We start from the raw sequence: 14,994 nt of genomic DNA on the forward strand, positions 1-14,994 counted from the left end.
TACTAAATACATTTACTGCAACACAATGCATCATTCTTTGTGAAACAGTAATATATATTCTGCAGGTGCAGGTACTTGTACCTCGAACAGAGTATTTATACCATGTGGTACTACTTTTTCTTCAGTACTTCTTCCGCCTGAATACTTCAATAACAATGTTTAAAGTTGGTTGAGCTTCAACTCAAAGAGCTGATTCATTTCTCCTCTCAACAGGTGAAGTGTTTATCTCTCAATTAGGAAACGCGCTGTCACCTCGCGCCGTCAGCTCGAAGCCCCGCCCCCAGCCCCGCCCCTGGCCCCGCCCCCTCGGGAGGGCCATGACACCCTGCTGAGCCTCAGGTGCGCGTCAGTCAGCCGCAGAGCCTCAAGACCCGCAGCGCTTCTGCTCCTTCACTTCAACTCATTCAGGATTAATTCATTTTCTCTTCCTGGCTGATTTCATTTAAATATTTAATCTCTACATAAACAGGTGAGTCATTTGTGTTATAATCTTCAGACGTGTTGTGTTCCTTTACAGACTCACAGCAGTGTTAATTATAAGGAGCATCACTATATTCAGCATGTATATGTTTATTAAACTCACATTGAAGGAGGATTCTCTTAAACTGTATGGGAAACATCAACATGTTAAATACTGATCTGCTTATGAAGACAGCAGGAATGCAGATGACGTCATCTGTATTTATCTCTTTAAATAAATCACTACGGTACAAACATCGTGGTGGAGGAAGTGTGAAGGAGCTCGATGTAACACGTGTTCATTTACAATCTGATTAATGATGACATGATTTTAACGAGTCAAACGTGTTTAAAAACTTTCTGGTTTCAAAAGTTATTTTATAAAATGACAAAAAACAACTTTTACATGTTTGATTCACATCATCTGGTCTAAGACTCTGCTCTCAGACTTTACTTTAACTCCATATCATCCTGTGGATGATTTAATAAAGTGGAAATGTTTCATCACCTCAAGAACCACACATGTTGTTGTTTAAGACTTCTGTTGCTGTTGTGTCTCCTCTTTCTGTGGCTTTAAAGCTTCAGACAGTTTGTGTCTTTTTCTGTCTCTTTAAGGTCTTTTTATATCTCTTTAAGGTCTTTTTCTGTCTCTTTAAGGTATTTTTAATGTCTCTTTAAGGTCTTTTTCTGTCTCTTTGTGTGTCCTTATGCAACACAGGGATGCACAACGAAAATTACTTGTAGCTCAATTTTAACACAACAAACACATGACAAACAAAACAATATTGCATTTTTAGACATTGCATCATAACATCATTAATAATGTCCTTCTGCGTCTCTTTGTGGTCATGTTGTGTTTCTTTGTTGCTCCTTAAAGCTATTTAGTGTCTCTTTGTGGTTGTTTAGTGTCTCTTTGTGGTTGTTTTGTGTCTCTTTGTGGTTGTTTCGTGTCTCTTTGTGGTTGTTTAGTGTCTCTTTGTGGTTGTTTCGTGTCTCTTTGTGGTTGTTTAGTGTCTCTTTGTGGTTGTTTCGTGTCTCTTTGTGGTCATGTTGTGTCTCTTTGTGGTGGTTTTGCGTCTCCTCCCGGCCGGTGTCAGCGTCTTGCAGCACGTCCTCTCAGCTGAAGGGCTCCTGACCCGCTGTCCTCCGTGTCAGAGCACAAACATTACACAAAAACATTGCACGTGTTTGTGAACAGTGCAGCCAGCCAGGTGTACTCACTACCAGGTGTATTCATGACCAGGTGTATTCATGACCAGGTGTACTCACTACCAGGTATACTCATGACCAGGTGTACTCACTACCAGGTGTACTCACTACCAGGTGTACTCATGACCAGGTGTACTCATGACCAGGTGTACTCACTACCAGGTGTACTCATGACCAGGTGTACTCACTACCAGGTGTACTCATGACCAGGTGTACTCACTACCAGGTATACTCATGACCAGGTGTACTCACTACCAGGTATACTCATGACCAGGTGTACTCACTACCAGGTGTACTCACTACCAGGTATACTCATGACCAGGTGTACTCACTACCAGGTGTACTCATGACCAGGTGTACTCATGACCAGGTGTACTCACTACCAGGTGTACTCACTACCAGGTGTACTCATGACCAGGTGTACTCACTACCAGGTGTACTCATGACCAGGTGTACTCATGACCAGGTGTACTCATGACCAGGTGTACTCACTACCAGGTGCACTCATGACCAGGTGCACTCACTACCAGGTGTACTCATGACCAGGTGTACTCACTACCAGGTGTACTCACTACCAGGTGTACTCACTACCAGGTGTACTCATGACCAGGTGTACTCATGACCAGGTGTACTCATGACCAGGTGTACTCACAACAGAAGGGACTCATAGCGCCTCTCCTCCCTCCTCCCTCCCCCTGCAGGCCTCCACCCTGCTCCTCCTCCTCCACCATGTCCTGGGGAGCCCTCTACGCTCAGCTGGGCGGCGTCAACAAGCACTCCACCAGCCTGGGGAAGATCTGGCTGTCGGTGCTCTTCATCTTCCGCATCACCATCCTGGTCCTGGCCGCCGAGAGCGTGTGGGGCGACGAGCAGTCGGACTTCACCTGCAACACGCAGCAGCCGGGCTGCAAGAACGTCTGCTACGACCACTTCTTCCCCGTGTCGCACATCCGCCTGTGGTGCCTGCAGCTGATCTTCGTGTCCACGCCGGCGCTGCTGGTGGCCATGCACGTGGCCTACCGCAACCGCGGGGACAAGCGCACCATGCTGGCCTCCAACGGCACCGAGAAGGCGTCGGCGAGCGACCTGGAGACGCTGAAGAAGCGCCGGCTGCCCATCACGGGCTCGCTGTGGTGGACCTACACCTGCAGCCTCTTCTTCCGCCTGGTCTTCGAGGGCGGCTTCATGTACGCGCTCTACTTCGTGTACGACGGCTTCCAGATGCCGCGGCTGGTGAAGTGCGAGCAGTGGCCCTGCCCCAACAAGGTGGACTGCTTCATCTCGCGGCCCACGGAGAAGACCGTCTTCACCATCTTCATGGTGTCGTCGTCCACGCTGTGCATGGTGCTGAACGTGGCCGAGCTCGGCTACCTGGTGGTGAAGGCGCTCATGCGCTGCTCGGCGCGCGCCAACAAGAGGAAGCACCCGTACGCCACCTCGGACATCGCGCTGCTGGACAACAGCCACCTGCAGAACGTGAAGAACGAGCTGCTGCTCACCACCGACTCGCACCCGGACACCAAGATGTGCTGAAGGGCCGAGCGGAGGCCCAGAACCCAGAACCTTTACGTCCAGCTGTCTCGTTCGGTTTCAGAGTTTCCTCACGGAAGTTGACAAAGCCGTCGGCGGTTTGGGCAAAAAGCCGAGGGAGCCATCCATCATCCATCAAACAAACTCTTTTAAACACTTATTATTTGAACACTCCTGTTATATTTGTATGATTTTAGAAATATTACCCCCAAAAGAACGAAACCAGCCTATGAAATAGGCCGGACTTCGTCACTTTCTGAAGCATTATGCAAACAAATTCACTGATTTCATTTCATTTAATCAACAAAACCACTTTGTTAGGTTTTTAGGACCCAAAACACGACGACTGAGCTTCAAAACGTACGTTAAAAAAACAACGTAACTCCAATACAGGACCCGAACGACGGCCTCCTGGTGCTTCTTTGCTCTCAGTGCTTCCCGATGCGTTGACGCTGTCGTCACGTGACGCTGACGTGAAAAGAGTAAAAATAGCTGATGAACAGAGTCAATGTTGTTCTTTAAAGTTAAAGAGCCCATAAACTGAAACACAGAGACTAAAAAAGATGAAATCTCTGCAGCAAATTTGAAGGCGAAGCAGCTTTTAGAGGCGCAGAGGTTCATCCCCCTTTAATCAAAGAGTTCCAGGTGAAACGTTGAATATTAAATATTGTAATATCTCCTCCAGGTGAGCTGACGCGTCGCCTCGCTGCCCCACACAGCGACAGCTTTAACTTATTGATCCGTCTGAAGTTGCTTGAATGTTTTGTTGTTGAAGAAACAGTCGACAGTGACGCCTGCTGGTTCCACGAGGAACTGCAGCGCCTTCCTCTGAGGCCCGAAGGACGCGTCTGCTGATGAAGAAGAGGAGGAGGAAGATAAACAAATGAAGTCAGAGAAAAATGAAGCAGGAAGAAGAAAAGAGAAAGAGAAAGTGCCTTTATGAATATGTTTCTAGTGTCTAGTTTACAAGACGTTTTGAACGTGTTTTTACATTAATTGACTTGCTGGTGATCTGCAGCGTTGAATCAAGTGATTGTAGCGTGAAGTTTGGAAAATTCATAGTTGAATGTGTTTTCTTTAAATAATGCTTTTATTTTGGTGGGTTTATAATGAGCAAGAAGTGTGTTGCACAACGATGATGATGATGCTGATGAAGACTTTGTTGTAACCTGCCACTCACAGACTGGACCGGTCTTCATTGAGTGACATGAGGATGTTTTGCATGTTTTCACACCTGCACGTTATTTGATAAAAAAAAAGAAAGAAATATTTACAAATATGAAGGTCTGGAGCGACAGCGATGTTTTTCTCCGCAGCGTCATAAATAATATGATCACATTTTAGCACGAGGACCAGATGCAATGTGTTGAGAGGAGGAACATAGACGTGACAAAATAAAATACATATTCACAAGATATCACAGGTGTGACGAACAAACTGATCTGGATGAGTCTTAAAATAAAGAGCCATATATATATATATATATATATATATATATATATATATATATATATATATATATATACACACACACATTAGAAAAGATGCTTGACTAGAAATATTCTAAATCTAGTTATTAATTAATATAGAATTTGGTGTTTTGTAACTTATAGCACGCTTTTTATGCTCAAAAGAGTTTCTTTTAGAAAGCAAGATTAATAAATTAGACATTTTAAACGTGTTTATATAAATATATATATATATATAAATATATATATATATATATATATATATATATTTATATATATATAAATATATATATGTATGCATACTTTTTTTTGTATTGTCTGTATTATAAACCCATTATTTTTATTAATGCTCTTATTTTGAAAACCCCATTCATGATCCCCCATTTTATTATTATCTTTTAATATTATGATTGAATTATTAATTTGAACAAAAATAATATTACTAATAAAAGATATAATAATAAAATTGTTAAATTTTCATGATTTTGTAAATGAAACCCCTCCCAGACTTTATATTTGGGCTCAACCGGCAACACGAGCCTTTTGTTGACACTCAGGCATCATGGTGGTGGGCGGGGCTAATGGCATGGAGGGGCGGGGCTAATGGAGGGGGCGGGGCTCCAGGAATAGCTTGAGATGAATTCGTCACATCTGTGTTGTTTACAGTAAAATAAATCATAACCTTCAGGTCACGTGTTCGTGACCTTTGACCTCTCGCCTTCTGAAGCAGCCAAAGCACACTTTGATCTCCTGAAAGAGATTCCAACAAACTAATGAACCCATGAAGACAGTAAAATGTTTCTAATTGTGTTTTGTACATTTAAAAAAAAAGAAGAAATCACGTTTGTAAATAATTAATAAAACTTTAAGTAGAAAAAGTTTCCTGTTTTCCTCTCGTGTCTTTTCTCTGGAGCGATGCAGTGAAACATGAGAATATGAGGCTCATTCTGTTCATTGATGTCATTGAAACGTACAGTAACATCTGAGCAGAGGTGTCGCATTGATTTCATGGATCACGGATGTTCAGAAGAGAATAAACTGATTAATGGATTAAATCTGGCGACTTTTACGCGACTTTGGTAACTTTTACGCACGTTCTTTGAAGCTTCTTCTCCTTCTCCTCCCTCATGGTGTCGGTGGCTCGTGGGCGTGGTGTGTGTCCGCGGCCATGCGGATGACAGTGCGGACTCACTCATGCATGGCCTCACAATGTGACAGTCCGGCCGCGGCAGGAACCGGGAGCCAGCGAGTCCCTCTGCGCGCGAGTCCACGAGCCCAGCGCGAGGAAACACACCGAGGAAACACACCGAGGAAACACACCGAGGGAACACACCGAGGAAACACACCGAGGGAACACACCGAGGAAACACACCGAGGAAAAAACACCGAGGAACTTCTATCTTCTTTTAAAAAACATTTTTGATTGAATTACTTTGCGCAAGTTCACGGCCTGCGGGAGGAAACAGTGACGCGCAGACTGGAGGAGTGTGTGCGTGAGGGAGTGCGAGAGGCAGCATTTATTCATAGGCTCCACTACAACTAGTTTAACCATTACTAGTTTAACCATAACTAGTCGCAGTGTACCTCGCTGGCCGGGGCGCAGGCAGGACGTCCTGCAGCCGCATGATGACGGCGCCGGGATGAAGATGGATCCTTCTGGTTTTTAGTGTCACATCTGCGGCCTGAAGGTATGACGGAACAACACTGAACACATCTCTGCTGTCGGTTTGAGTCCCTTCCCTTCACGCACTGCTCCATCTCCATTCCACTAGAACAAAACACTTTTATTTCACTACTTTGTCTGCAGCTTCTCTCCTCAGCTCACCAGTACATAACACCTCATTTGCATAGTTCAACTTTACAACTCATGAATCTCCTCTGAGTGTGAAGTGTCTGTGAGCTCTTCACCTGCAGAGTCTTCATCAGTGTGTAAAGTCACTGATCTTCTCTTTAAAGGTCTCTCTTCAGCTCTTACGTCACCAAACTTCACTCCTTCATCCATCCTGACACATTCATGAGCTCATTTATTTAACATTTAGTCATAAGAACATCGATTTTTTTTAGTGTCTGTCGACAGTGTTTTCTGGTTTTTGGAGTAAATCAAAGAGATGTGATGAATCCCTTCTGTAAAAACATTTGATTCTAATCCATCAACAACATGAAAAATCATTTTGAGGCAGACGTTATCGTGTCTGCACTGGTGTGATGGAGCCTGCAGACTGTGAGCGGGTCCTGAGGGGATGAAGAGCGGCTTCAGGCCACAAAGCGCCGGCTCTCTGGCAGCGTCGGCTTTGTCGCTGCAGCTGACGTCACGCAGAACACCTGAAACACCTGCAGGACGCTCGGAGGCGTGGCCTCCAGCGAGGAGGAGCCAGAGGACGCAGGACGCGGGTTTGAATCCCGACTTGCAGCCACGCAGAGGGTTCACATCCGGAGGGTTCAAAACACACACAGAGCTGTGGAAAATAAAAGACTAAACGTGTGTTTTCTCTTCCAGGTGTCCAACATATCCTGAACCCTCGTCCATGGATTTATTACCTTTAATACCAGAATATTTTAGTAAGTGTCTCCGCTGCTCGGTGTGATGTAGTCCATCTGTGGATCTGTTTTTATGGGATAAAAACACAGTTATATGTGTTTATATCCACTTAAAACACAGATATCTGTGTTTTAAGTGGATAAAAACACAGATATCTGTGTTTTAAGTGGATAAAAGCCACAGGTAGATGTGTTTTTATCTACTTAAAACACATCTACCTGTGTTTTAAATGAATATAAACACAAATTTCTGTGTCTGTAAGTATAAAATCTGTTTAACACAAACTTGGAGGAGCCTGTTTACTAAACTTGTGTAACTTTGTGTTAAATCTGTGGTGTTGACAGAAGATTAATTGACAAAACGTTCTCCGCTTTCATCTTTTTCAAACGATGACATTGATTTATTATTTTACGTATTTTCTGAGATTGAAGTGAAGCTTTTCCATTCCATCGCCGGCGCTTTAGCGTTACAGTTGTGTGTGTGTGTGTGTGTGTGTGTGTGTGTGTGTGTGTGTGTGTGTGTGTGTGTCCTAAATGCTGTTTTCCACCATGATAATGTTGATCTCAGCACATGCCTGCTGGTCAGTGGAGCGAGCGGGCGAGCGAGAGACACAGGCCCGACACAGAGAGAGAGAACAGCAGCTGGTCTTTACAGTAAAACTCGCCTGTGTTTCTATTTTCGATATCCGACGCCTACGATGCACTTCTCTATAAAGAAAATGTTCCGCTGAGCGCTTACAAAACAACAAAAAGAAGAGAAACATGGCGGCTCGTGGCGGTGTCCTGGTGAGGTCGCGTGTGTTCAGACCAACTTCTGCTCCTTCCTTTAACTTCCTCTTCTTCTTCCTCCTCCTCTTCCTCCGTCCCCTGCAGCCTGAACTTCCCCCAGAGGCGGGACATCCCGACATCGCAGCATGGGCGACTGGAGCTTCCTGGGCCGGCTGCTGGAGAACGCTCAGGAGCACTCCACGGTCATCGGCAAGGTGTGGCTGACGGTGCTCTTCATCTTCAGGATCCTGGTGCTCGGGGCGGCGGCCGAGGAGGTGTGGGGCGACGAGCAGTCCGACTTCACCTGCAACACGCAGCAGCCCGGCTGCGAGAACGTCTGCTACGACGAGGCCTTCCCCATCTCGCACATCCGCTTCTGGGTGCTGCAGATCATCTTCGTGTCCACGCCCACGCTCATCTACCTGGGACACGTGCTGCACATCGTCCGCATGGAGGAGAAGCGGAAGGAGAAGGAGGAGGAGACGCGCAAGGCCAACAGGCGCCGAGAGGAGAAGGAACTCCTGTATAGGAACGGCGGAGGAGGAGGAGGAGGAGGAGGAGGAGGAGGCAAGAAGGTGAAGCCGCCGATCAGGGACGAGCGCGGCAAAATCCGCATCCGGGGCGCGCTGCTACGTACGTACGTGTTCAACATTATTTTCAAGACCCTGTTCGAGGTGGGGTTCATCCTGGGCCAGTACTTCCTGTACGGCTTCCAGCTGAGGCCGCTGTACAAGTGCGCCCGCTGGCCCTGCCCCAACGCCGTGGACTGCTTCATCTCCAGGCCCACGGAGAAGACCATCTTCATCATATTCATGCTTGTGGTGGCTTGCGTGTCTCTTTTGCTGAATCTGTTAGAGATCTACCACCTCGGGTGGAAGAAGGTGAAGCAGGGCGTGTCCAACGAGTTCGCGCTCCGCCGCGAGTCGGCGAGCCGCGACGTCGCGGTCGCGCGGCCCGCGTGCTCGGCCTCGGCCTGCCGGACTGCCCCCTCCGGCCTCAGCTGCCCTCCCGACTACACCGAGGTGGCGGCGGGCAGCGGGGCGTTCCTGCCGCCGCTGCCGGCCGCCGCCGCCGCCGCCACGCCCTCGGCGGAGTTCAAGGTGGACGAACTCCAGCGGGAGGAGCCGCTCCGCCGGCCCTCGCCCTCCTCCTCCGCCCGCTACTACATCAACAACAACAACCACCGACTGGCGGCGCAGCAGAACTGGGCCAACCTGGCCACCGAGCAGCAGACTCTGGAGATGAAGGCCTCCGCCCCGCCATCGCCATCCCCCTCTTCCTCCACCAGCGCCGACGAGCAGCGGCAGCAGCAGCTGCTTCCTCTGACCAGCAACGGCAACTCAACCGCCGCCGCCGCCTCCGGCAGCAGCATCGCGTCCAACGCAGGCAGCTGGAGCGGCAGGAAAAGCGAGCATGAGGAAGGCGCCGCCGACGCCGCTGCCGCCACCGCTGCCGCCACCACCACCGTGGAGATGCACGAGCCTCCGGTGACGCTCGGCTCGGACCCTCGGCGGCTCAGTCGCGCCAGCAAGAGCAGCAGCGTCAGGGCCCGGCCGAGCGACCTGGCGGTCTGAATCTCTTCAGCTTCGCCCCAAAACACTCCCCAGAAAAAGAAAATGTGACAAAGAGACAAAGAGACGGGGAAGCAGAATAAAAACCCCAAAACTTTTCGGTTAATGTGAAAATAAGTCGTTGGTTTTTAGTGCAATCGGTGAGTTGCAGAGTTTCTTTTCTTCTTCTTTTTGGCCGGTCTTAACTTGATGCACTACTGTGATCCTGCAGCGCGACGAAGGCAGCGGAGGACATTGTGATGTCATAGTTAAGCATCAACATGGACACCTCGTGTTTCCTTTGACGGCGGAGGAGATCTCAGTGTTTCTCTACTTTTTTTTCTCGTTTTTGTTTGTTGAGCCTAAAGGACAAAATATTACAAGCGAAATCTCGAGAGAAAAAATCAATGGCTGGATATGTTTCTTTTTCATTTTATCTGGACAAAGAACTGATGTGCAGCCAGACGATGGTCAATCAGGATGTCTCTGGAGACGCGTTTGACCTTTTTGACCTTGAAGCTCTTTTTCTGCAGCACTTCCTGAATCTCACCCAACAAACACTCGTTGTGTTCAACGTCCCGAACTCGCACGGCAACGCTTTTTATTCATTCTTTTTTTTTTACCCATGATCCACTGCGGCGCTTCCTGCAGAGACTACAAAGACTGCAACTGAGAAGGAACGGAGGGCGATGGACTGTGATATTTCTTAGATTAAACATGGGTCGAAACTGCGAGGGGAAGTCATTCCTGTGATGACCCAGAATGCACCTGGGTCGCTACGAGCGCTACTTTACCGATGACACAAGAGATTAAAAAACTTCTCGCCCTGTTGTGAGTTGACAAAACAGGAAAATCGTCTCTGACGCCGTCGCCTTCAGTCAACATCTCCTGGGAGGGAAACGCTCTTCACTTCCTGCACAAACCAAAACATATTGCATATCTCAAAGATACATCCCCCCCCCCCCCCCCCGTGTGTTTTAACATCCCACCAAAAGATTTAGACCTTCATGATTTTCACCATCACACACATTTCACTTCTAAAACGTGCTATTTTTTTCTCATAACTTGTCGGTTTGTGATTGCTACGATAAAATAACGACAAAACGACGCAATGTCGCAAGTGTCAACCCGCCACAAGGGGGCAGTCGACCTCGGGCGGATTCTTCTATTTATTTTTTGTTCGTGGTGACTCTTGTCACGGTGCTGTTCGGTCCGTTCACAGCAGGCACTCGCTTCACAAAACAAGGGGATTCTTCTTACTTTCAGCTTCATGAGGATTTTAATCCATCGCAGCGTCCTGTGAGTTCACCTCTGACGCAGAAAGAGACAGTAAGACTGTAGGAAAGCTGCATTGGACAATAATTTGTAATTTTTGTGCAACAAGCGGTTAATGTGAAGGTTAGTACACTGGAGTCAGAGCCTGACATGATACCTGCTGTTTTAGAGAGTGCTGGGCTTACAGCATGTACTGTATGGGGTGAGAGTATATGTACTCTTATAGGTATAATGTCTCACACTCTGTCTCACTTAAGTTGTTTAAAGAACACACACCTGCACAACGCATAAGAAAAAGCAGCCTTTTCCCAATCTATGTTGTTCAAAATGACAACAAAACAACTAAACAATCTCTGTTATCTGCATTTGTTTTTGATCCCTAAAGTTTACATTTTGGTAGTTGATAAAGATTTGCACATTTAGGAAAGAAAAAATGCTGTCCTGCATTGCTAATAATGGTAGAAGTAGAGAGAGAGAGAGACACAGAGAGACACAGAGAGAGAGAGAGAGAGAGAGAGAGAGAGAGAGAGAGAGAGAGAGAGAGAGAGAGAGAGAGAGAGAAAACTGGCAATCTATGATCCTCAAAGGAAAAAATGTCTTAAAACTAAAACGCAGTGGCTCGTTGCCGAACGGGCGGTATTAATAAAAAACTGTTGTTTATCTGAAGTTCAGATCACAATGAGTTTGAAGAAGTAGATTTTGAAAAAAAGGCAACAGCAAAAGATAGAAAAATGAAAAAAAACTGTGTTTTTCTGCGTATGTTCTCACGAAGCGGTTGGGACTCGTATCAGAAGACTCTGCTGTTGAGGCGATGTTCGCTGGGTAGCTGTTCCTTTGTTCCTTCTCCCCTTCCTCCCTTCTTCCTTCTCCCTTTCCTCCCTTCTCCTGCAGACGAAGCCCTGACGTTGTGTTCAAAGCCCGTTGTACCCGCCAAATCTCTCTCCTCCTGTTTCGTGTTTCTCTGGCTCGTCAGAGTGTACAGGGACCATCTCTCAATGCTCCCACCAGCGAGCCGTTTCCATCGCTGTCTTAAACCAGAGAAGTGCCTTGTGTATGAATGATTCTTCTGGAAGAACAAGTTGATGTAAATGTTTATTTACCTCAAATGTTTACAAAACTGTTACTAAATAAAAATTTTGTACCCTATTTGTTGTTCTTGCTTTTTGCACATCGTACGCAACTTCTGAAGACTTTCACTTGTCCAGTTTTCGGGGTTTGAAATGGTATTTATATATAAGAATTGTATTTCAGGGCTCAACTGAAGAGGTAGATAGTCAAACAGCAGATAAGACATGCAGCTTGAGGTGCAGTGGTGGAAGAAGGGCTCAGATATTTTACATATTTTAAATAGAAGCAGTATCAACACCGTGAAGAAATAGTTACAAGTGATGTATGCAAAATGTTCCTGAAGTAAAAATGTATACTGCAAGTATGAAAATATACTTATTTAAAAAAAACAGAAAGGTTCTTTCAGAATAATGTATAATAATAATGTATATTTTTATTATATTAATACATTTAACGCTACCTTAACGTTGAAGCCAGTGACTTAAGTAAACAATGAATGTAGCGTCGCACACAGTATAATGTGTGTATCTGTGATGTAGTGGAAGTCGGAGTTGCAGAACATGTGATACTAAAGGGAAGTACAACTACCTCAAAATTGTACTTACAGTTGAACACAACCAGATCTGGGTCAATAGAAGACTGGAGCTTGGTAGATATCAGAAGATCGGATCAGTTCTGGCAGCTTGTGGCTCCTGGTCATGTGACCTGCTTCCTGTTGGTCTTTGGTATAAATCTCTCTGGAGACGCTTTAAACTACGACCTCCTTCATTCCAACAGCGAGCGTCAGAATGCGACGCCGAGCCAGAGACTCTTCATAACCCCGTCCAGGAATAATTAAAATGAGACGGGCGTGTCAGTCTACCACCTGAGAGTCAAACATCCATCACGACCTCCGTCAGGAGCGAAGGGACCGTGAATGCTGAAAATCAGCTAACGTTGGGACTGGAAGTACCTCCTCGCACCTGTAAATGGTAAATGATCATAATTAACGTGAATATTTGCCCTCCGGCCACAGAAAAATGTTTAGAAGCCTCGAGTTCAACATTTTGGCCGCCGCCATCTTGTTTTTTTTGCAACCAGCGAACAGGAAGTGACCATATCTGGACTGAGGAGCAGAGACGTAGAGACGTAGAGTTATTACTAATATTTACTTTATTATTATTATTATTATTATTATTATTATTATTATTATTATTATATGATTGTGTGTTTTTAGGGGAGAAAAGCTCCGTCACTCAGTCAGGGATTTAAACAGTAGTTCACCTGGAATTTTTATATTTTAACAGATTAAAACTATATGATTTTATTTATATTTAAATCCTTGATGGAGCTGCAACTATTTATCGATTAATAGATTTGTAAAATTAAATATTTCCAGAGAGTAATTTGTAAACCAAAAATGGCAAAAAATGTTGTTTTCAGGCTCTCAAATGTTTAATTTCATAAAACTGATATTAAATTTGTGCTTTGGAGAAACAAAACAAAAAAATTAAACGTATAGTCCAAAAATAATTGTCAGATTATTGAATAATAAAAGTAAAAGTTGTTTGCAGGCCCTTTTCCTGAAGACAATTAATCTAATAATGTATATAAATTCATCACCACGTGCTTTTTTAATTGAAACAAACCCAATAACCACATGTTGACCCCTGGTGAGGGTTTTTATTCACTGAGTCTCCTCTGAGGTGGAAACGCTGGTCGAGAGCAGGAGGAGCGCTCGCCGCTCTGCAGACTGAACGCTATTTTTATCCTTTAATCACCGAACAAATTCACACTCAGCCCACAGCACAAATACCTCGGGCCCCTTTATGTATTTCAGGAGTGTGATGAATTTGTTTCTGGGAGGCCTGAGCTCATGGAAACATGTCGGACTGTTTGAAAGAAACTTTTTCTGGTTTGGTAGCAGACTGTTAAACTTCTTTTTTGAAAAATTTAAATATCAGCTGATGCAACTTCAAAGTTATTTGTGATAATGGATGAAATAGATGGAATAACCAACAATAACCTCAGACTGTAGGTAAGAAGTGGACTGTCAGTTTGTGGACGAATGTTTTGAATCCTTCATTTTGTGGATTTAGCCGTCGCCATCTTGGATTACGACCGTCGCCGGAATGTTTTTCTTTGCCACCAGATAACAGGAAGCGACCATATTAGGACTGAAGAGGAGCGACGGAGAGGCGTCGTGTCGCCGCTGGTGTCGAACCTGTCACTCACCTTGTAGCCCCGCCCTAAAGCTCGCTCCCCGCCGTCTGATTGGTGGACTCCTCACAGGCGACGCTCGTGACCTGGACATTGTGCTGTTTGACAAAAACAAATGTTTTGTGGTTAAAAGTACACAAATAGTAAATACAGATAATAAAGTATGTGACCAACAGTCTGCGGGATTTAGTTTATGTTGTTAGTTCAGCTTAACCATCATGCATTGCGGTTTAGGCAAAGCAAGTTTATTTGTATGGCACATTTCAGCAACAAGGCGATTCAAAGTGCTTCACTTAAAATAATTAAAAGCAGATTTAAAAACAGTTTTGAAAACATTAAAACAGTCAAGAAAAAATACAAATAAGATTAATAAAAGTTGTAGTGCGGTTTAAAGTTTAGTTTAGTGTAACAGGCAAGAGCTGCTTTAAGATGTATTTTTAAGAACGGAAAGTTGTGTGTTTGTGTGTGTGTGTGTGTGTGTGTGTGTGTGTGTGTGTGTATGTGTTTGTGTGTGTGTATGTGTTTGTGTGTGTGTGTATGTGTTTGTGTGTGTGTCAGCCAGTGGGCGTTTTGGAAAAAGTTAAGTTTGATGCAAGAGATTGTTGCTCTCACTCACAGGGTCCGGCCATCCTAAATTTAACTTAATCCAAGGCCCCCCCCCCCCTTCCCCCAGTCACAGCCAAGGTTACACTGTCCTGTGTGTGTGTGTGTGTGTGTGTGTGTGTGTGTGTGTGTGTGTGTGTCTCTGCAGGAGGGTAACAAAACAAGGCAGTGAAACATAATCGCTCCTCAGTGGATGTTTTCTTTTTGTATAAAAAAGGAGGGGGCCCATCGGCGTTGCACTTTGACCCACACGGCCGGCTGGACCCTCCTCCCCGTCCCGCAGCCGGTCCCTGCACCACGTGTTGGGGCACGCAGCCTGAGAAATG

At 45.5% G+C, this 14,994-nt stretch overlaps 2 protein-coding genes across 2 annotated transcripts; both read left to right on the top strand.

The window, feature by feature from the left end:
• Positions 1-353: 353 nt before the first annotated feature.
• Positions 354-4,461, top strand: gjb8 (gap junction protein beta 8). Its single transcript, XM_068572816.1, has 2 exons — positions 354-469; positions 2,370-4,461. Exon 2 carries the CDS (start codon positions 2,398-2,400, stop codon positions 3,199-3,201), a length of 804 nt encoding a protein of 267 aa, XP_068428917.1. The 5' UTR covers positions 354-469; positions 2,370-2,397; the 3' UTR covers positions 3,202-4,461.
• Positions 4,462-8,119: 3,658 nt separating this feature from the next.
• Positions 8,120-9,547, top strand: gja3 (gap junction protein, alpha 3). Its single transcript, XM_068572015.1, has one exon. The coding sequence runs from the start codon at positions 8,120-8,122 to the stop codon at positions 9,545-9,547; it is 1,428 nt and encodes a 475-aa protein (XP_068428116.1).
• The last annotated feature ends 5,447 nt before the right edge of the window (positions 9,548-14,994 follow it).

This window comes from Clinocottus analis, unplaced genomic scaffold (assembly GCF_023055335.1).
Source record: "Clinocottus analis isolate CAN_PGR_092001 unplaced genomic scaffold, fCliAna1.0.p SCAF_12, whole genome shotgun sequence".
NCBI lineage: Eukaryota > Metazoa > Chordata > Actinopteri > Perciformes > Cottidae > Clinocottus > Clinocottus analis.